This window comes from Rhinopithecus bieti, unplaced genomic scaffold (genome assembly GCF_001698545.2).
Source record: "Rhinopithecus bieti isolate Rb0 unplaced genomic scaffold, ASM169854v2 scaffold_15296, whole genome shotgun sequence".
NCBI lineage: Eukaryota > Metazoa > Chordata > Mammalia > Primates > Cercopithecidae > Rhinopithecus > Rhinopithecus bieti.
The window spans coordinates 1,227,511-1,250,419 of record NW_016809075.1 but is presented as its reverse complement, the minus strand read 5'-3'; the positions used below and the strand labels follow the sequence as shown (position 1 = coordinate 1,250,419).

Genomic DNA, 22,909 nt, shown 5'->3' with positions numbered 1-22,909 from the left:
AAAAAAAAAAAAAAAACAACAACACTTTTTTCAAATAAGAGAAAGATCTTAGATTGGAACAAAGGATGGAATAAAAGTTGTGTCAAAGATAGGGTGAAGCTTTGTGTTCCACTGTTATTTTTCCTTTTTTCTCTGTCCCCTCTAGAGTTACAAAAGTCTATTGGCTTAAATTTTATCCTTGTACCTTTGTACTTTCAGATGAGGAAGTCCTCTTTTTTCTTAATTGTTTATAAATAAGTCATTCTTAAAGATTTTGTGAAGGATTAAAAATTGACCCTTTCTGTCAAGCTGACTGGAGCTTTGGATAGTCTCTAGGGTGCTAAGTTACAAATGTTTTAGTAGATATGTCAGCTTGCATAAATAACAAAGGAAAGATTAGTTGGCAAATGGTCACACTCCTCTAAAGCTTAGTAAGTCACTAAGAAACACAATGGAAATGGAATATATGATTTGGCTGGCTTGACTTAGAGATCAGATGAAGCTACACTACCAAAGACTACTAAAGTCTAGTACTGTGTTAGTAGATATAATGGTCTCCCATGGACTTTCCTTAGTTTAGATGGCATTAAAAGTAAAACTTAGTTGCCTGTAGTGATGGAAGTTGGAAGGAAACAGCTTGTATTACTGTTGTTTTTATTTTATGACATCTTCCCTTTGCTCCGTCTTTTGTCATATCAGGGAACCAGTGAGAAAAGAGTGCTGGAAAAACGTGGAGACGACTTTAAAAAGGAGGGGAAAATATACAGATTAAGGACTCAAGATGATGGTGAAGATGAAAACAACACTTGGAATGGAAATTCCACTCAACAGATGTAGTGTGACAAGTATAATATGTGCAATAATCATTGTTTCTCTTATGATTTAATTCAACTAAAATTCTACTGGAGAAGTGGGACTGCTTTATCTTTTCCAACTGGTCTATAAAATGTCTTTCTATTCCTGCTTAGTGGGTGTGGGTTGAAGGTGTTTAACTCAGAAAAGTAAAGACAGGAAATAACTGTCTGCTAGGTCCTTGCTTATACAGCAACCACTGGCTAGAAGCCTAAAAGAACCAAAAAGTCTGCCGCAGCCTGCCTCCATCAGCTTCTTACTCAGTATTTCATATGCCCATTAGCCCTGTGCTGTCAGATGACACGTTTTGTTTAGAGCTACTTTGCGCCAAGACTCTTAAGCCCAAAGTAACTGGTATGTCAGTGAGTAATTTGATTCTGTGTCAGAGCATTTTAACTAGCAAATCAGATGAGAATTTATGTTTAACTTCTCTTTTTGCTCATCAGCTGCAAGCAAAATCTTATAGTTTTTGATCTTAAACACTGAATAAAAAAACTTTCCCAAAATTGGAATGATCTTATTTTGCTTTGAGTTTTGTTATCTAGCATCTTTTTGTTGCACAGGGCTCTGTTTTGTTTTTTCCCGTATTGCCCTGGAGCTGTCTCGGGAAAGTAGCTGGCTATGTTACTTTAAATATCACTGAAGAAATTTTCTGACACACACAAACTGCTGCCATGTGACTTGTCTCCTAAGTCAGTGAGGCACATCACTTTGTTTGCATAAAGTTGATGCAAAACAGCTGCTAGTCTGCAACCTAGCTTTCCCTCTCACCTTTAATTGAAGTTTTGTCCTCAATAATTACACAAGGACCTAGAGTACCTATAGGACAAGAAGTATAGACTAAAGATATGCCTTTAGTCATTTGGTTTTTCTTAAGTTGAGATTCTTATCTGACTTACATGTTACTTTATCCATATGTCTTTATTAGTGGAGACCACTGAACTAATGATGTTTGAAAATGGTTCCTCTGTTTTAGATTGGAAGATAGCACTCTTGAGTGGACATATGGAAAGACTGTGACTTTATTTTGTAATGAGAGGAAGAAATTTTCTCAGAGCAAACTTTCTGTGTTTTACCTGTGAAATAACAGCAACTTTTAAAAATGGTGACAGTGTTGGCAGGGAAACAGCAACACAGGCTACGCTGTTGGTGGAGTGAAAACCAGTATAATTCTGAAAAACATTTATCAGAAACTTAAAATATTTCATACTGTTTGATCCAGTAGCTTTTTCTAAATCATAAATGCAGACAACGTTTAGGTATAGACATATTCATTAAGTGTTATTTATTTTCCTCAAGAACTGGAAACCAACTAAATGCCTTCTATAGAAGTAATTTTTGATGAGGAGAAATGGTACAATACTAATTAACAACTTGGTTTAATATGTTTACTGAGCATCTGTTAAGTGTTGGGCAAAAGAAGCAGGATCCAGAGCTATAGGTACAGTGTGATCTCAGCTTTGCAAACACATTTTCTACATAGATAGTACTAGGTATTAATATATATGTAAAGAAAGAAAACACACCAAAACATTAATAATGGTAAGATTGGTTTATGTGATCTTAGTGGTATTTTTGGCACCCTTATATGTTTTCCAAATTTTCAGCAGTGATAAATTATTTCCGTAACTTAAAAGTGAGTTTGAAAAGAAAATCTCGAGCAAGCATCCCATTTAAATAAAGGTTTGTCATCTTTAAAATACAGCAATATGTGACTTTTAAAAAAGCTGTCAAATAGATGTGACTCTACTAATAATTATTAGAAATACATTTGGAAAAACATGGAGTACCTCAAGTCAGTTTGCCTTGAAAAATATCAAATATAACTCTTAGAGAAATGTACATAAAAGAATGCTTCGTAATTTTGGAGTAGGAGAATCCCTCCTCAATTTTGTATTTTAAAAAAGTACATGGTAAAAAAAAATCACAACAGTATATAAGGCTGTAAAATGAGAATTCCTCCTCACCTCTTACCCCAGTACTATTCTCCAGAGGTAATCTATTAACAGTTTCTTATGTAATTTTCAGAAAATTTGTATGCGAATATAAGCAAATATGTAATCTTTATTTTTTAAATAAATGGGATCATATTATATATTCTACCCTGCATCTTGCTTTTTTGCTTACATAGTCTTGAGATCTTTTCCTGTCGACACCGAGCTACCTCATTCTTAATGGTTGTATAGCATTCTGCTTGATGAATGTTACTGCATTCAGCTTACTGTCCATGTTCTGGTGACATTCAGTGGTTATTACACATTTTTGTTCTTCTATTATAAAAATTGCTACCGTAAGCAACCTTGGGTGGGAGGTATAGTCTTACTGGGAAAATACACCTTTTGAATATGTTTGTATAACTTGCTAAGTGAAAGAAGAGTGTTTGCAGTTTGGATTATTAAAGATGTTGTTGCATTGCCTCCTCTACAAACTGTGAATTTGAACCCCACCAGCAGTCGAGAATGTCCATTTCCCACACCTTTGCCAACACTGCGTTATCACACCATTAGCTTTGTCAAAATGGTAGATGAGAAATGATACGCATCTTGTATGCATTGTATTTATCATGAATGAAGTTAGCATCTTGATGTTATTGGTCAGTCTGACTTATTTTGAGAACTCTGTGTATTGCTTGCCAATTTTTTTGTTTTCATATGTTTATTACTGATTTATAAGACTCCTGTGTACATTAAAGCCATTTGCTAGCATATGCGGTAAACATTTTCTCCCTTTTTTTTTTTTTTTTTTTTGAGACGGAGTCTCGCTCTGTCGCCCAGGCTGGAGTGCAGTGGCGCTATCTGGGCTCGCTGCAACCTCTGCCTTCTCCTGCCTCAGCCTTCAGAGTAGCTGGGACTACAGGCACCCGCCACCACGCCCAGCTAATTTTTTGTATTTTTAGTAGAGAACGGGGTTTCACCGTGTTAGCCAGGATGGTCTCGATCTCCTGACCTTGTGATCCGCCCACCTCAGCCTCCCAAAGTGCTGGGATTACAGGTGTGAGCCACCGCGCCTGGCCAAGGAATGTCTTTAGTATCAATTTTAGAACCACCCCCACCCCCATCTGATAAACTTTTCCAGTCAATTGATGGAGAAAAATGCTTGTGCACCACAAGCTCCTGACTGCCAGGTTGGGACTCATGGCGTTGAAACGTTTTGAGAGGGAAAGGAATGCTTACAAGAAGCAAATTTCAAGTATGATCATCCTTTTAAGACCAGCCCGAAATTACTCTGTTTTTACAAAACATTTTCCCAGCTATCTAGATGTAACATATGGGCCAATCAAGTGTTTAGGTGTTTCACACTGAGATTGTCTCTCAGCACATTTGAGGGGATTATGAAGAACATCTCTCTCTGTTCCCACCACTGCCCTGGAAATGCTACGTGAATGGGTGAACACACGAAAGGAGCATTTGTGCTTTTCATTGCTGTCTCCCAAGTTGTGCTTGCCAGAGACAATGAGACATGGTCCTTGGCCTTAAGAAGCTGATAGAGAAATACACAATTCCAGTATAGAAACTGGATGGTCAAGTTGTACTAGGGGATATTTACAAGTAAAGCAGACGAAGGAGAATCTGCCTGGGGATTTCAGGGAAGCCATTCAGAGGAGGAAGTACATTATTTCAGCTGAGACTTGAAGGCATTTTCAGAAGAAAGGGCATCCTAGGTGGAAGGAATAGCATTTGGGAAGACAAACGAATACAGATAGTTGACCTATGTGCATTTTAGAACTACCACAAATTGGGAAAGGAGGAAGGAAACAGGCTAAATGAACCAAGGTCAGATGGGAGAGAGAGCTGGGGATGGCATGAAAAGTGGCAGTGGGGGTGTTTGGGGGGTGGGAAAAGGCCACTTTCTGCATGTTGTGGTATTTGCCCCAAGGAATATAATGTCAACAGAAAGACTTAATGGGAACTCCAGATGGCTTGTGTGACTTCACAACTTCTCTTGAACCTACTTTCTCAAGGAGGGGCAACCATAGGAGAAAGAACAGTCTGCTGTTTTTATTTTCTGGAAAACACAAGATGTGAAGCTAGGGAGAGCTTGCAGAAGGGCAGGGATGATATTGCAGTCTCTGCAATGGAGTTGATTTCTTATAGAAAGGATTTTTATGGTTTTTACTCCCTTAACAACTTAACCCTTAACTCTGAAACTGAAAACAGCCCCTTAAGTTGAAGTGGTTCACAGACCCCACTAGACCAGTATCTGCACGTTTCTGCAAGAGCTACTTGCTCCTTAAATGCCCAAATGAAAGCTCTGATACTGGAGCAAGATGCAGATATTTCCATTTTAATCAGTAACTGGGAATCCTTCAAGATTAAAGTCATCTCTAATGTTGCAGCAGGACTTTATGGAGAAGTCCAGCATGAGCAGAGTCCAAGACCCCAAGGAGTTTGGTAGCCAGCAAAGGTAGATGAAGAAACTAGGCCTGCTTCACAGAACTTGAGGTGGTAACTCATCAGAATGAAGACACCGGGCTCAATTCCTGTTGGCTTGGTTGTGTTTTCTCTTGCTTAGAACGCTTGCAGTACTTGTATGAGAGAAATGCCAAGCCACAGACTCCAAGAAGCACAAGAGAAAAGAGAACGTACAAAGCTGTCTGTGCTTCTGCAGTGCCGAGCATTAGCCCCAGGAACCGCACCTCCTCCTCTCTCACGGGGCTGACGGTGGGTCCAGCATCTAGGAGAGGACACAGGGTGGTTGGTGCTCTGGCACTGATTGAGTTCTCAGATTTCTGAGACCCCAGCAGAGGCTGCACGGTACCGCAAATCTGCACAGCCATTGATGGGTTGCTGAGGTGGAGGTACCCATCCCCTTTCACTGTGTGTCAGGAGCCACTGAGTGAAGTTAAGCAGTTGTATTTTTTAAACATCTCTATCAGCCATTAGAATACAGGTTGAATATCCCTTATCCGACATGCTTGCTTGGGATCAGAAGTGTTTCAGATTTGGGATTTTTTAAGATTTTGGAATATTTGCTTATGCATAATGAGATATTTTGGGGATGGGACCCAGGTCTAAATATGAAATTCATGTATGTTTTATATGCAACTTATCCACATAGTGTGAAGGTAATTCTCTATAACATGTTAAATAATTGTGTGCATGAAACAAAGCTTTAACTGTGTTTTGACTGTGACCTGTCGCATGGGGTCAGGTGTTGAATTTTCCATTTGTGTTGTCATGCCAGTGCTCAAAAAGTTTCAGATTCTGCAGTATTGTGGATTTTGAATTTTCAGATGAAGGATTCTCATCAGGATGTATAATTGAAACTGGATAATTGTCATTTATATTTGTGTAGTGATTTATACTCTTTCATTTAACAAATATGGGGCACCCACATAGTGCAGGCATTGTACTTTCATGGTCCTTTTATTCGATCCTTGTAACTGCCCAGAAGCATGTGCCTAGTTTCTTCTCTATGGGTGCACAGCAAGTTAGTGGTAGGGCTGGAAGAAAAGCCTAGACCTGCTTATTCCCAGACCAGGGCTCTGGTTTCTAGGTGTAACATTGACCCCAAGTGTCCTTTGTTCCACCCCAGGAAATGTCTGGCGCATTCAAAGAAAATAAACATTTGTTAAATGAATGAAGGAGATGGAGCAGCAGAGAGGAGGGAAATAAACTAGAAGAAAACAGACTGAGAGAGGCCCTTCCACCTGCCCCTCACCCTTAGGCTTTATTTCCTCCCAGAGCCACATCTCACCTTCTGGCTGGTGGAGACAAGCGTGAGGCCCTGTAGCGGGGTCAGGGAAGCCATTGCATCGGACCACAGAGGCATAGAACTTGGCTGATGCCTTGGGGATCCTTGGCAGAGAAGGGTCACTGTAGTTCACAAAATGCAGACCAAATCTCTCTGAAAAGCCTGTGGACCACTCAAAATTGTCCATCGCACTCCAAACTGTGTATCCTCGCAGGTCCACCTTGTCCTGCACAGCTGCTCAAACACATAGGGCTGGGCATAAGTTTCCTATCTCAGAAGGCACCTTCCTGCCAGGCCTTCGGAAGCCAGGTCTGCCTACTGCGCTCCCCACCGCCCTCACAGATGGTGGTAAGCTTTGGCTTTAGCTTTGTAAGAAAGCTGCCCCTTCCTCTGCATGCAGTGTTAGTGGGTCCTCTGTGGATGGAGATGCAGAGCCACCAGCATCTTTCCAGAAAGGCTCAGCCCTGAATGGGAGTCGGGAACATGGGTGGACTAATTCCCCCGGGCTACACTTCTATCCATGATCTTGGTCAGTGCCTTAGAATGTTAATGCTCCTCCCTATAGAAAATAGCCCTTAGATGGAATAGATTTCAGCTGGGTAGGATTGTTCTAATCATTTCCTTTGCTGGTGCATTGCTTGCTCTTTTACTCAGCATTTGTTCCATTCTCTTATCCTCATGGTCCCATCTCAAGTTGCTAGGGCTGAACCAAGAGCCTCGCACTTTGGTTTGGAGACCAAGAGACTCCACAGGCAACCACACAGCCTACTCCTCCTGGGCCCTACCCAGACCGTTCTCAGGAGGGCACTGCTGTTCTGACATCAGGGAGGATCAGGGGGAGCAAGTGACTCAGGCCAGGAACTAGGGTTTGGTGGCATCAGACCACTGGGCTTGCTTGCTGAGCTTAGACATAGGAAGGAAAAAACTCAGAGCACAGCCCTAAAGCAAGGCTTAAACCCAACAGGAGCAAGAAACCTTAGCGTTCTTTTCTTACTGTGGCCCAAGGACACTGTATCACCCTCCTGCAGATGGCAGATGTTTCCAACACGGAAAGGTGCACGCTGGGGAGGGGTGGGCCTGTCATACCTTTGAGGGCCTCGTTGATGTAAGTCCGAAGGTAGTAGATCCTTGCGGTGTCATTGAGGTCTGTTTCTTCCCGCTGGGACACTCCATTCTCCGTGACATAAATCGGAGGGTCATTGTATTCCTCCTTGAACCAGTTCAGGATCCTCCGGAAGCCAAAAGGCGTCATCTTCAGCCAGACGGAGCCAGAGTCTGGCCACGAGCGATCTGCGATGGAGGCAACTCCTCTACAAGTTCAAAAACTAAAGATGAGGTATTGTTACGTAAATCTCAAGAGGCCCTTTATATGAAACACAAAACAGGACCTAGACCAGGAAAAGCCTTAGGTTTTGTCTGGCCTTAAGAATCATACTAACCCCAGAAAAATCAAATTCCCTCAAATTCTCCTCCTTTTGCTGGTTCTAGCTGCCTGCACCCTGTGCTGGTATAGCACTGGACAAGCCACTCAGCTCCCCGCCCTTCAATTTCTCTGCCTGTGCAGAGCATGTTCTTGCTCATGGAGCCCAGCCCTCCACTACTCTGAATAGGTGGCTCCATACAGCAGCTATGAAAGGCTCCGTGTGTCCCCAGCTCCAGACTTCCGACGGACACCAGTGCTGTTCCCCAGAGAATGGGCGCCCCCAAGCCCCCCGTGTCTCGTCAATGCCACATGCAGACCACGCGTGTGGCCACAGACATCAATACTTGGGGCCCTGCTTTGTGTGCTGACAGGCAGCGGACAGGCTGGCACCTCCTTCAAGTGTCCAAGAGCCTGGCCTCTCTCTTCAGTGATGGACAAGGAGAGGGGACAGCTCCTGCCACAGGGGTGCCTGCTGGGGGAGGCCACAGAAGCCTGATCACCTGTAGTCGCACATGTCAAATAAGGACCAAGCATTTAGACACTTCTTACACTCAGATCCTTCAGGAAAAAAAAAAAAAGTTTTATCAGCACCTGGATTTATCTGACTCAGCTGAATTGAATGTGGGCCATTTCATAAGCACAAGTGGAGGTCTCCCAGGAGACAGCCCCAGGGCTGATGAGAGGGAGGGAGAATCAGAAGGAATAGAGGGGTGTTCCGGAGTCTCCTCAGCCCCCTTGGTGAGCCTGACTCGGGGGGTTTCAGGATGCAGTGGGAGTGGAGGGGCTGGTTTTCAAAGAAAGAATCTGAACACAGAGCTACTGGTGTGGAAAGATGCTTCATAGAAAAGGAACAAAATGAGATTTTCTGAAAATGGCAGATAGGAGACAGGACTTAGGTACAGCTCCCACTTGGGTGGACAGAACAGTGTGTGGAGACTCACGTTGTGAACTATTGCTCCAAGAACTACTGCAGGAACATACCAGAAAAACCGAAAGAATTCATAGACCCTTTGAAAGAAGCAGAATGCTGCTGCAAACTCCATGAGACAGCTACAAAACCGTGAGTTCCCAAAGTGTGCGAAGGGGAAAGTCTGCCTCTGAACTCACATCCTCTCTGGGCACCTGAACATCCAGATCACAGGAGAAGGATTTAACCTTACCTAGAACGCAAGTGGATTTAGGGAGCCAAGTGAAATGTAAAAGTAGAAGCAGCAGTAGGAAGAGCCTTGTAGCCACTCCCCGTCCCCAGTTCGAGCCCAGGGAAGCCATTCCTGACTTTATCCTACAGGGGTCCTTGGGGAAGGAAGCCAGTGGAATTAGGGAGGGGAAGGATGAAGGAAGCTTCTAGCTGAACTTAATTTCAACTAGAAGCATGAATTTTCCTGAGCAGAATCTTGGGGGCAAACAAGAAGTGCAGATAAAAGCACAGAAGCCACAGTCAACAGTGTGGGCAGGTGGGGAGGGGCAAGGCCTGAAAGCCCTGCTTGCTTTCTCAGAGAGGAGGCTTGTAGCCCAGGGTGAGAGCTCTGCCCTCCGCACTGTTGGCAGGGCACGGCAGGAGTGAGACTGGCCTTGCTGGCTGCATGGTAGCTGGGTGAGGCTTGTGACTGCCAGTTTTCCCAACTTCCCTAGCAACCTGTATGACACAGCAGAGGAAGCCATAATCCCCCTGGGAACAGAACTCCACTGGCCTGAGAACCAGCCCCCTATTCCCCCACAGTGGTCGCAGCAAGCCTCACCCAAGGAGAGTCTGAGCTCAGACATGCCTAACGCTGCCCCCATCTGATGGTCTTTCTCTACCTTTGCTGGGAGCTGAAGACAAAAGACATGAACTCTTAGGAGTTCTATGGCCCCACCCATCACCTGAGACACCCGAATACTTACCCTGGCCAACGTAGGGCAAGCTTATAATCCCTCTTCTACTACTGCAGCTGGTGGCACCAGAAGGGGAAAGCACCTTGAAAGTGCCACCATGAAAGTGCCACCTCCTCTCTTGAAAGCATCACCTCCTCTCTTGAAAGTGCCACCTCCAGGCCAGACGCGGTGGCTCATGCCTGTAATCCCAGCACTTTGGGAGGCCGAGGCGGGTGGATCACGAGGTCAAGAGATCAAGATCATCCTGGCTAATACAGGGAAACCCCGTCTCTACTAAAAATACAAAAAAATAGCCGGGCATGGTGGTGGGCGCCTGTAGTGCCAGCTACTCGGGAGGCTGAGGCAGGAGAATGGCGTGAACCCGGGAGGCGGGGCTTGCAGTGAGCCGAGATTGCACCACTGCACTCCAGCCTGGGCGACAGAGCGAGACTCCGCCTCAAAAAAAAAAAAAAAAAAAAAAAGGAAGTGCCACCTCCTGGCTGGAGACCAACCAACTCACCCCATTACAGCAACTCAGAACAATCCTGCTCCAAAGAAGCAGGATTCTTTGTTTCCAAAGAAGGAGAAAACAACAACAAATTCCACCACCTGCAACATCCTGGCTGACCAGAGGTCCTGAGTCTGTCCACATGACAACTTCACTGCTAGCATAACCAGTGTTTGAGAAAACCACAACAAACGACCCTCACAGAATCCACTTCACTCCCTTGCACCTCCACTGGANAAAAAAAAAAAAAAAAAAAAAAGGAAGTGCCACCTCCTGGCTGGAGACCAACCAACTCACCCCATTACAGCAACTCAGAACAATCCTGCTCCAAAGAAGGAGAAAACAACAACAAATTCCACCACCTGCAACATCCTGGCTGACCAGAGGTCCTGAGTCTGTCCACATGACAACTTCACTGCTAGCATAACCAGTGTTTGAGAAAACCACAACAAACGACCCTCACAGAATCCACTTCACTCCCTTGCACCTCCACTGGAGCAGGTGCTGGTATCCATGGCTGGGAGACCTGATGACAGATCACATCACAGGACTCTGCAGACATTCCTCAGCACCAGTTCAGATCCCAGTAGTCCTGCTGGGTGGAGAGACCCAGACGGGCAACGGCAATCACTGCAGCCTGGCTCTCAGGAAGCCCCATCCCGAGGGAAAGCGGGTGAGCACCACATCAAGGGATCACCCGGTGGGACAAAATAATCTGAACAGCAGCCCTTGAGTTCCAGATCTTTCCAGTGAAACAGTCTCCCCAAATGAGGAGGAACCAGAAAAGGTCATATGACAAAGCAAGATTTATAAGATCCCCAAAAGTTCACACTAGCTCTCCAGCGATGGATCCAAACCAAGAAGAAATCCCTGAATTGCCAGATGAAGAATTCAGAAGGCTGATTATTAAGATACTCAAGGAGGTACTAGAGAAAGGTGAAAATTAACTTGGTGACATTTAAAAAACCATACAGGATATGGATGAAAAAGTCTCTAGATAAATAAATATCATAAAGGAAAAGACAATCGGCCAGGCGCGGTGGCTCACGCCGGTAATCCCAGCACTTTGGGAGGCCGAGGCGAGTGGATCGCCTGAGGTCAGGAGATAGAGACCAGCCTGACCAACATGGTGAAACCCTGTCTCTACTAAAATACAAAGCAAGCAAGCAAACAAACAAACAAACAAAAATTAGCCAGGCTTGGTGGTGCGCGCCTGTAATCCCAGCTACTCGGAGGCTGAGGCCGAGGAATCACTCGAACCCGGGAGGCGGAGGTTGCAGTGAGCCAAGATTGTGCCGTTGCACTGCAGCCTGGTGACAAAGCGAGACTCTGTCTCAAAAAAAAAAAAACGAATAAAATAAAATAAAACCATTACTTAAAAGGTGAACCAAAATCTTTTACTATCTCTACTTCATAAGCATTGTTTAAAAGAGAAAATAAAATTTTACTCTTGTATTATTGTAATATTTATTAACATTAAAGCAAATTTTGATAAAACCTAAACAAATTCTTTTCTTGAAAATACTTTTAAAACCAAGCATTTTGAGAGTTGAGCAGCCTGTGAAAAGAACACAAAATAAATAAATAAATTTTAAAATGAAATAAAACAAAAAGCCAAGCACATGTGCCCTAATGGGAGATGCCCTGGAGACCTTGGCCTCCTCTCCCTCTTGCTTGCTGGAGATTTCCTTGGGATCTGTGGGGTGGTGAGCGTCTCGCAAACCCTGCCACATTCGGCGTTGGAGGCCCTATTTTGAGGCTGGGCAGGCCTCGGAGAGCACAGCCAAGAAAGGCACCTTTCTGCCTTTTCCGGAGATGGCTACGGGCGCCCTGTTGGTGGACTTACCTGTCTGCATCAAAAGAAGAGATGGCAGTGGCATAGTTGAGGTTGTAGGCCAGGACAGTGGTGTAGTGATTGAACCCAAAAAAGTCATAGGTACCGTTGATCCTCCTCTTCTCACTCTCTGTAAATTCTGGCAGCCTGGATGGAACAAGCCATTAAGGGCAGGGTGTCAGGGAGAGCCACGCTTTGAGAAGAGAATGTCGTGGGGCTGGGGCGGGGGAGTGCTCTGAACCCCAGCCACTTGGCAGTGACTGGGGGAACCAGAGGGGACGAACAGGTCCTTCAGGCAGTGCAGGAAGCACCTGCGGCTCCTCCCGCCCAGACCAAAAACCTGGCTTCCCTAAGTCTCTGCAAGAGCCTCTGAAACCTGAAGGACCACACACATACATGCACATGCACACATGCATGCACAGTTCTTAATTTCCTTCAAACGTTAACATATGCAAATTCTGATATTTAGCATCTATGACAGATTTCAGAATCAAGAGCATACCTGAAGTACGTACCCAAGACTCTTCCCCCATGTTTGTAAAGTTAGACCTTGTATAATTGTTTTTTTTTCTTGTGTCTGAGTCTCACTCTGTCACCTAGGCTAGAGTGCAGTGGCGCGATCTCAGCTCACTGCAACCTCCGCCTCCTGGGTTCAGGCGAGTCTCCCGCCTCAGCCTCCTGAGTAGCTGGGACTACAAGCGCCCGCCACGACTCCTGGCTAATTTTTTGTATTTTTGGTAGAGATGGGGTTTCACCATGTTGGCCAGGCTGGTCTTGAACTCCTGACCTCAAGTGATCCACCCACCTCAGCCTCCCAAAGTGTTGGGATTACAGGCATGAGCCACCGCACCCGGCCCTGTATCTTGTATAATTTGTATTTCCGTTTTCTGCCCTTTCCAAGTTTCTCTGCTCCTTCCTGTTGGGTTTGGTTAGGCATGCCTCTTTTTCTCCAACTTTAGCAATAATAATAATAATAGCTTCAAGATCTTCAAAGTAGCAGGGGAAATAATTTGCAAATTGAGTATTTGAGTTTGAATTTCTCAGTTCTCACGATTTCACTGAACTTTGTTTTCTTTCTTTCTTATCCTTTTCTTTTTTTTTTCAGACAGCGTCTTGCTCTGCCCTCCTGGGGACACTGCACGCCCCCTGGAGTGAAGTGGTGAGATCATAGCTCACTGCAACCTCAGTCTCCTGGGCTCAAGCAATCCTCCCACCTCAGCCTCCCAAGTAGTTGGGAATATAGGTGTGTGCCACCATGCCTAGATAATTTTTAATTTTTTTGTAAAGACAAAGTCTCACTATGTTGCCCAGGCTGGTCTTGACCTTCTGGTCTCAAGCAATCCTCCTGCCTCAGCCTCCCAAAGTGCTAGGATTACATATGAGTCTGGGAACTTTGTCTTCTTAACGTGTAGATGGAGCATTTTCCAGGCACTCTGAGTGAAAAGCCTCTCTCCTGTAGAACCTGACTAATAAACACTTGTGTGCAGTGTGTACAGGTGGTCTTGACTGCATGCGCATGCTGACAGGGAGACCTGGTGCTTCTGGTTTAGGTGTGGCCCAGAGATGCCTCTGACACTTCCATCTTGACCTTTCTGTTACCGTTAACCTGAGGGATCAAGAACCTTTCTTCCCTGGGGTTTCTGAGATGATGGGAGAAAACCAAAGCACAGCCTTCTCATGTACCTGACGCCTCTGCTCAGAAGCCAGCAATGGCCTGTGGCCCCAAAGCCAATGCCCTGCACTTGGCTTCCAGGCCCTTCACCATGTGGCCTCAGCCCCTTCACTGCCGCTGGGCTGGTCTCCCCCACTCTCAGCTTCTGGCACCCTACTCATTATTACCTCTAGGCCTGTCTTCACAACCCTGCCCCTTGGAAGGAATGACCTGTAATCTCCTGCGCTCTATCCCCTGTCAAGGCCCAGCTCAGCTGATGTCCTGCCTTGTCCATGAAATCTCCTGGGTCTACCCAGTCCACCCTGATCTCATCTGCTGAGTTTTCTTTGTACTGAAGAACCTGGGGAATGGGATTCCATGGAGCACTGTCTTTCCAGCTGATCTGTCAGCAGCTTGAGGAACCGACTTGGAATCCTCTCCTTCCGTGGACCCCTCCCTCTGGCCCTGGCTCGGTCTAATGGTAGGTGCTCGGCAAACTTGTGCGGATGGGCCGGACGCTCCACCGGTTTCGCTGGAGATGACAGTTCGCAGATCAGACCTTTAGGCACAGCCTGCTCTGCGGCACTTACCCTAACTAGGCCGGAGTGTGCATTGTGAGGTGGGAGCTGGCTTCTCTTTTTTTTCTTTTGAGACAGAGTCTCACTCTGTCGTCCAGGCTGGAGGGCAGTGGCGCCATCTCGGCTCACTGCAACCTCTGCCTCCTGAGCTCAAGCGATTCTCTGGCCTCAGCCTCCCAAGTAGCTGGGATTATAGGCCCCCGCCACCGTGCCCAGCTAATTTTTGTATTTTTAGTAGAGACAGGGTTTGGCCATATTGGCCAGGCTGGTCTTGACCTTCCTGACTTCAAGTGATCCGCCCGCCTTGGCCTCCCAAAGTGCTGGGATTACAGGCGTGAGCCACCGCGTCCAGCCTGGGAACTGGATTTTTAATCCTCAGCTGGGCTCTATGGGGGCGTCTGGGGACAGGACTCAAAGACTGTGTTGGGAATTCACACCTGATTCCCGCTGGCCTTGGAGCGGTGGGCATGTTCCCACGGGCAGTGACCCCCTCTTCCCGCGCTTCCACACACCACACCTCTCGCCCCACCTGCATGACTCAAGCCCCCAGCATGCGCCCTGGGGGCAGACAGCTTGGCTGCAAATCTCAGCTCCATCTCTTAATAGCTGGGTGACCTTGCCCTAATCTTTGCGCCTCACTTTACTCATATTTAAGTAGAAATAAAGATACCAACAGAAGATGCGTAAACGTTGGCTGCTGACGTTGCTACTCCTTCCTTGACAAGAAGGGGCGGGCGGGTAAGGAGGGACGCTTTGGTGCAGACCATCGCCACCTGCTGACCAAATGATGCAAAGCACAAACCTGACTCACCCACTGCCACCCACATTCGCACGTGCGGTGATGAAATAGGATAGGATGAACCGGGATTTATCTGTGGAGTGGTGGAGTGGGGTTGCTCAGAGGTGGATATCCTTGGGACAGATTTCCTGGCTGTTCTGCAATATAATAACCATAATAGCAACCCCCCCTCTGTCAAGCACATAGCAGTGCCAGGTGCTGGGCTAAGCTTTACATATATGATCACATGTAACCTCCCAGCAAGCAAAGAAGCTCAGTCATGGTAACTTGCCCGAGACATGCCTCTGCGACCCCGACGCCATGCCCTCAGCACTGCGGGCACCAGGCCCTTACCGAGACTTGTTGAGGCCTGCAGCCAAGCTCCTGTCACGGATCCGCGTCTTCATCACCTCGTTGTAATCTCCATTCTTGAAAATAGGATGTGCAAACCAGCCTCCCATGAACTGTGGGTGGGGTTGGGGAGACAGTCAGCCCAGGCTGGGTACAGCAAGAGACAGCACCGTCCCTGCTCAGAAGTGCCAGGCCTCACAACCTCCCTCCTTTTCCTGGACCCCCAGGCTAAGTTCTCTTCTCTGTGGCTCCTGCCTGTTGCAGCTTCAGTGCCCACAGGTCTCCCAGCTGGGTCTGTGCTTGCTCAGCTGCTGTCGCACTGAGGGCAGGGCCACCTCTTCATAGTTACAGCTTGAGGTGACAGGAACTGACCTGCACACTGACCCTGCAGCTCAACAAATGCTTCCTGGCTGCCCTTGGACGGATCCTGCAGAGGAGAAGGGAGAACCACAAGCCTCCAGGCTCCCGGTTCCCTTTCTCACCACTGAGCGGCTGAATTTCTGCATCAAAGTGCCCAAGGAGCAACCAGAACTTTCTGGGGAGGGCTGAGATGCAAGGTTTTGCTTCCCTGACTTTCCGGGCAAAGCATAACTCTTCATGGGCTTTCACAGCCCCAACATGGGGAACTGTTTGACCCATTTTCTCTAATGAGGCCTAGGCCATCCTTATCATGGGTGGGGATACGTGGCACCCACACACTATGATGTTGGGGGGTTGAGAGCCTTCTTTAGTCTCTCCAAATCCTCTCCTCACCTGCTGGCTGCTGCTGGGAATGTGGGGTGAGGGCAGCTCCCACCCATGATTAGAGACGAGGCATGGAACACACATGCCCTGGTAAGGAGGCTTAAATGCACCCACTCCAAGGTAACACACTGGATGTTTTTGTGGAAGCTGATTCTAATAGGAGATGCATCTGTCATAGTCCATGGCTGCAGTATCACAGTTCACCAGTAAGTGGCTCAATCTAAAGATATGACAGCCTAACATTTCCTGACATTCGAAGTTTTGATTTCAGGAAAAAAGGAAATGTTGCTCTAAATCACCAGTTCTGTGAGTCTGAAATGAGGCATACATTAATTTAGTTTCAAAACTGTTTCCCCAGCTGACTGGCAGACCAGAAAATTAAGCTCTTCGTTGCGTTTATTAATTTGACTATCTTTGTCAAGTTCTCCTGTGAAGAGTTTGGCAAACCAAGGCCCTTGGTGTTCCCCCCAAGAGAGTTATAGTGTCACAGTTGGCAGACTCTTCCACAGAGCCCAGAGTGGGAACCGATCCAGAGAGAAACCCTTGTCTTTCCTTCCTGATGCAAAATGTAGGAGACAGCACCTTCTAGCCCTTTCAGAGACTCTAGGAGGAGCCAGAGGAGCTGTGCCATGAATGAGGATCATTCTTCTCCTTCTCTTCTCTTGTCAGTCAGGGGTTCAGGTGGAAATAAAGGAAATAAACATGCTGGCACCTGTTTCCTTTTTTTTTTTTTTTTTGGAGATGGAGCCTTGCTCTGTCACTCAGGCTGGAGTGCAATGGGCATCTCAACTCCTGGGTTCTCCTGCCTCAGCCTCCAGAGTAGCTGGGACTACAGGCATGTGCCACCATGCCTGGGTAATTTTTATATTATTAGTAGAGATGGGGTCTCACCATGTTGGCCAGGCTGGTCTAGAACTCCTGACCTCAGGTTATCAGCCTGCCTTAGCCTCCCAAACTGCTGGGATTACAGGTGTGAGCCGCCATGCCCAGCCAACTTCCTACTAATGTCTCTACTTTCTAGGGGTGAAATTCTATGACCAAAAGATGCTGTTCTTAAACTCATTGAGTTGGCAAATTAGTGGCACTAATGAGTTTCACAGAATCTAAAGCCCCCAGTTTAAGAAATGCCTAGGCTGTAGCAAATCAAATTAGATGGCGACACCTAAAGGTGACGTGTGACATTGCAGCCCAGCTCTGTTAGCAACTATAGTCAAACCAGAGAGACTGAAGAGATGGAAATTTCTCTCTATGAGTTAACTTCAAACCAATGTTACAGAAATAATTACCTGTACAAATGATTTTTAAAAACTTAAAGACAACCTAACCCCATGGACCTTATCACTTTCATCACAGCAAACTTATGAGGTGGGTAGAGCATCTCTAGTTCAAAGATGAGAAAACTAAGGCATGAAAAAGTTAGATGATTTTCCCAAGCTCACAAAATCAGGCAATAGCAAAACTAGGCTTAGATCCTAACCATTCTTCTTTTTTTGGGTTGGGGGTGGTCTCCCTCTGTCACCTGGAGTTTAATGGTGCTGAAATCATGGCTCACTGCAACCTTGAACTCCTGGGCTCAAGTTCCCACCTTAGCCTCCTGAGCAGCTGGGACTATAGGTGTGTGCCACCATGCCCTAATAATTTTTTTTTCTTAACAAACAAGGTCTTGCTATGTTGCCCAGGCTGGTCTCAAACTCCTAGCCTCAAGCAATCCTCCTGCCTCAGCCTTCCAAAATGCTGGGATTACAGACATGAGCCACCACACCCTAAATCTTTGATTCACAATCTATTTCCATTAGGCTGGAAGGAAAGATGGACAAAAATAAGAACAAGTGTCCAGAGGAAAAACAGACCTGAACATATCTCCTGGCCGCCTCCACATCCTCCTGGTTAGAGGGATCTCTGGGTTCAGCCCAGTCACTGCTGATGGTGATGGAAATCACACCACCTTGACTGGCACGGTATACATCGTTGTACAGATGCCAGGCCTCAGCATGAGCCTTTATTAGGTTGTGGCCAACAATGTAGGGGGCAGTGCCAGGCCTATCAAAGATTCCTGGAAACATACACATGAACGTCAACAGAGAATGGATAGAATGGATGTGACCAAGATTGTTAGTCCCTGCCTGCAGATGTCCCCTCTGTGTTTGGGAGAAAAGGTGTAGATTCTGGCATTAGGAAAACTGGAATTCAAACCCTGGCTCTCCCTCTTATTACCTGGCTGTGTAACTTTGGGTGAGTAATTCAGCCTTTCAGTTTTCTCCCTGGTGAAATGGGCAGCAGAGAGTGCTTGTTAGAGAGAAATGAAACAGTGTATGAAACCCACCCACAGCAGCACTGTGTCTGGAAAAGGGAAGGACACTTGATAAATGTTGGTTTCTGTCTCCCTCCTCCAGAAGAGTAGCTCATATGTCTCAGGCAAAATACCCATAATAGAGATACCTGTCACAGAATCTAAAGCTCCCAATTTAAGAAATGCTTAGGCTGGAGCAAATCAAATCAGATGGTGACACCTGATGCTGAAGTGTGACATTGCAGCCCAACTCTGTTAGCTACTATAGTCAAACTAGAGAGACTAAAGAGATGGAGTTTCTTTCTGTTGAGTTAGCTTCAAACCAATGTTATATTCAGAAAGGACTACATGTACAAATGATTTTTTTAAACTTAAAAGACAACCCAGGCTGGGCAGGGTGGCTCACACCTGTAATCCCAGCACGTTGGGAGGCTGAGGCGGGTGGATCACCTGAGGTCAGGAGTTCAAGACCAGTCTGCCCAATATGGCAAAACCTGTCTCTACTAAAAATACAAAAAATTAGCCAGCTGTGGTGGCAGGAACCTGTAATCCTAGCTACTCAGGAGGCTGGGACAGGAGAATCGCTCGAACCTGGGAGGCGGAGATTGCAGTGAGCTGAGAGGTTCAAGCAATTCTCGTGTCTCAGCCTCCTAAGTAGCTGGGACTACAGGCGCACGCCACCGTCCCTCGTTAATTTTTGTATTTTTAGTAGAGACGGGGTTTCCCCATATTGGTCAGGCTGGTCTTGAACTCTTGACCTCAGGCGATCCACCCGCCTCGACCTCCCAAAGTGCTGGGATTACAGGCATGAGCCACCATAACCGCCCTATTATTATTTTTGAGACAGGGTCATGCACTGTCATCCAGGCTGGAGTGCAGTCGTGCCATGATCATGGCTCACTGCAGCCTTGAACTCCCGGGCTCAAATGAATTGACAGGAGTTGATAATCTGGAGCTCCTTGGGGATCCACTGTGATCATTAGGGTTGGAGAATATGGCCTCGTGGGATGAGAAAGGTGACCATCCCCCAGCCCGACACCCGTGAAGTGTCTGTGCTGAGGTGGATTAGTAAAAGAGGAAAGCCTCTTGCAGTTGAGATAGAGGAAGGCCACTGTCTCCTGCTGGCCCCTGGGAACTGAATGTCTCAGTTTAAAACCCGATTGTACATTTGTTCATTTCTGAGATAGGAGAAAAACTGCCCTATGTCGGGAGGCAAGACATGTTGGCAGCAATGCTGCTTTGTTATTCTTTACTCCACTGAGATGTTTGGGCGGAGAGAAGCATAAATCTGGCCTACCTGCACATCCAGGCATAGTGCCTTCCCTTGAACTTAATTATGACATAGATTATTTTGCTCACATGTTTTCTTGCTGACCTTCTCCCTGTTCTCACCCTGCTCTCCTACCGCATTCCTCTTGCTGAGATAATGAAAGTAATAATCAATAAAAACTGAGGGAACCCAGAGACCGCTGCTGGTGCAGGTCCTTGGTATGCTGAGTGCCGGTCTCCAGGGCCCACTGTTGTTTCTCTATACTTTGTCTCTGTGTCTTCTTCCTTTTCTCAGTCTCTCGTCCCACCTGATGAGATATACCCACAGGTGTGGAGGGGAAGGCCACCCCTTCATATATGTACAATTATTGCATATCAACCAAAGATAAAGGAAAAAAAATCTTTTAGGTTCAGATGTGTTTTGGAATTAAATGTTTCCTTTGAGAAAAGTACCTACCAGTCCCACGGGCCCAGGACAGCTCTCCATAGTCAAGCACACTGATATCTGTGCAGCAGAACATAGGAATGTTCGCTCAGTGCGATAAAGACCATGAGCAGCCTCCTGTTGGTTTGAGTCAGCTTCCACTACCATTAAAAATGAGCTCAGGTCAGCCAAACCAATTGTCAGAACCTTTGGGGTTTGGGAATTGTGGAAACAGACTGTAGATCTGTACAGCCTGACAAACTGTCCTTCCCCACATCAATTTGCCCACATCTGTGATCTCAGAGAGCTGCCCACCTGAGGCCGATCAGAGTCACAGAACAAAGAAACAAACCCACCTTGAGGTACTGAGATGTGAAATTCATGGTTAGCAATGCAATGTCAGGAGGGAATCCTCTACAGCCCTGAGCAAGAAGCAGGGTTTCTGCCATGGGACTTTCTTTGCTGCCTCCTCCTGTGCCATTTGGATTTCAACTCTTGATGTGCTAAGAATGCCGTGATCCAAAGAGCTGACGAGCCAGGGCTAGGACTTACCTGGAGCTTTTGTTCCATAGCCATAGCCCTGGTAAGCAACGACAAAGGGCTCATTCAGCGTGATCCAAAACTTCACCTTGTCTCCCAGCCTCTGGAAGAGCACATCTGCATACTCCTTAAACCGCTGCACGATGGTCTCATTCTCCCAGCCTCCCACATCCTGAAGCGCCTGCGGTAGGTCCCAGTGGTAAATGGTCACCTGGGAAGAAGCCAGATCAGCTGTTGCATCAATCGTGCTTTCTATGGGAAGCCCTAGGTTAGATGTGCCAGCATCAACGTCTGCTGCTAATCCTGAGAGTGACTTATGAGACAAAAAGGCTCAAAGATGTTTTTCTTTTTCTTTTAGGAAAGGGATAAATTGCTTTCATGGAGAACTAGATGGCTGAGGTCAAAGTTGGGAAGGAAGCTCTTTTATGCTTTTTGAATTCTGCACCATATGACTTTACCAACAATTAAAAAGTTAAATTTGAGGTCGGGCACGGTGGCTCATACCTACAATCTCAGCACTTTGGGAAGCTGAGGTGGGTGGATCACTTGAGGCCAGGAGTTTGAGACCAGCCTGTCCAATACAGTGAAACCCTGTCTCTACTAGAAATACAAAAATTAGCCAGGCATGCTGGTGCTTGCCTATAAGCCCAGCTACTCAGGAGGCTGAGAAAGGAGATCCACCACTGCACTCCAGCCTGGAGGACAGAGCGAGGCTACCTATGTCTCAAAAACAACAACAACAACGACAACAACAACAACAAAAGCTAAATTTGAAACCAGCATTTTGCTTACACAATAAATGTGCTCCCCCGGACCCGCCGGTTCCCGCATGTGGACTTTCCCGAGGCCTGGCCAGGCCCCACCATACCTGAGGCTGGATGCTGGCGGCCAGCAGTGCGTCGATAAGCCTCACGTAGTAGTTCAGGCCCGCTTCATTGATGTACCTGGTGGTTCCATCAGGGAGGATGCGAGACCAGGAGATGGAAAAACGGTAGTGGGACACGCCCAGGTTCTGCAGGGTGACCAGATCCTCAGCAATCTTGTGATAACTGTCACAGGCCACGTCTGCGACGGCATCGTTCTCAACCTTCAGCGGTGTGTGAGAAAACGTGTCCCAAATGCTGAGTCCTTTGCCATCTGCTCTCCACGCACCTTCGATCTCAAGATGACAAGACATGGTCTAATTAGGTCATTCTGTCAAGCACTCACAGGCTCCTTTCTGCCACTGGGTGAGTCTCAGGTCAGGACGTTTACTCTTTTGTGATAATGCTTAGTTTAAAACAAGCACATTGGTCCAGGTATGGTGACTCACGCCAGCAACCCCAGTGCTATGGGAGGATCGCTCGAGCCCAGGAATTCAAAACCAACCTGGCCAGCATGGCAAAACCCCATCTCTATAAAAAAATCAAAAAAATTAGCCAAGTGTGGTTACTTTCTCTGGGAGCCTGCTCTGGCCCCCACTCAGTCTTGGAACTCCCCTGGCTTTCTCTACACATGCAGCAGGCCCACTCTTGCACAGAGACAGACGCAGGCAGAAGATGGAAAGCAGGAACCATCATTAACTGCCAGACAAGTCACTTGCCTTTTCATATTCCATTTTTCTTGGAAAAAATAAAACCATCCTATCTTCTGTAGGAGTGAGCCTCATTTTGGATGGATACAGTAGCAATGTGATGTTGTTAGGACATCAGAATAAGCTCAGGTCCATGCTGAGAGCCAACGTGAGCAAACTGCCTGCTTGGAAGGATCTAGCTGAGGAATAAAAGGGTCCAGCGGGGACTCGTCATAGTCATGGGCTGTAGAACAGTGTTTTGGTCAATGACGGACCTGATATATGATGGTGGTCCCATAAGATTATAATGGAGCTGAAACATTCCTATTGCCTAGTGCTCTGTAGCCATCGTAACGTAGAGCACTGCATTATTCATGTTTCTGGTGGTGCTCATGTCAATAAACCAACTGTGTGGCCAGCAGTATAAAAAGTATAGCACATGCAGGCCAGGTGTTGTGGCTCAGACCTGTAATTCCAGCACTTTCAGAGGCTAAGGGAGGAGGATCACTTGAGGCCAGGAGTTTAAGACCAGCCCTAGCAACATAGTGAGACCCCCATTTCTACAAAAAAATTAAAATAAAAAATTCA

At 46.5% G+C, this 22,909-nt stretch overlaps 2 protein-coding genes across 2 annotated transcripts in view; one reads left to right on the top strand and one right to left on the bottom strand.

Moving 5' to 3' along the window:
- UBXN4 (UBX domain protein 4) overlaps positions 1–2,933 on the top strand; it is a 44,183-nt gene extending 41,250 nt beyond the window's left edge. The window contains exon 14 of the mRNA XM_017888459.1: positions 691–2,933. Within this exon, the coding sequence (XP_017743948.1) occupies positions 691–816 (126 nt within the window). The 3' untranslated portion in view covers positions 817–2,933. The remainder of the gene's footprint in view (positions 1–690) is intronic.
- A 2,169-nt stretch (positions 2,934–5,102) lies between these two features.
- Positions 5,103–22,909, bottom strand: part of LCT (lactase) — a 55,187-nt gene continuing 37,380 nt past the window's right edge. The window contains exons 10-17 of the mRNA XM_017888397.1: positions 21,638–21,928; positions 20,782–20,980; positions 18,097–18,299; positions 15,506–15,615; positions 12,157–12,291; positions 7,612–7,835; positions 6,529–6,759; positions 5,103–5,505 (exon numbers count right to left, since the gene is read on the bottom strand). Of these exons, the coding sequence (XP_017743886.1) occupies positions 5,285–5,505; positions 6,529–6,759; positions 7,612–7,835; positions 12,157–12,291; positions 15,506–15,615; positions 18,097–18,299; positions 20,782–20,980; positions 21,638–21,928 (1,614 nt within the window). The 3' untranslated portion in view covers positions 5,103–5,284. The remainder of the gene's footprint in view (positions 5,506–6,528; positions 6,760–7,611; positions 7,836–12,156; positions 12,292–15,505; positions 15,616–18,096; positions 18,300–20,781; positions 20,981–21,637; positions 21,929–22,909) is intronic.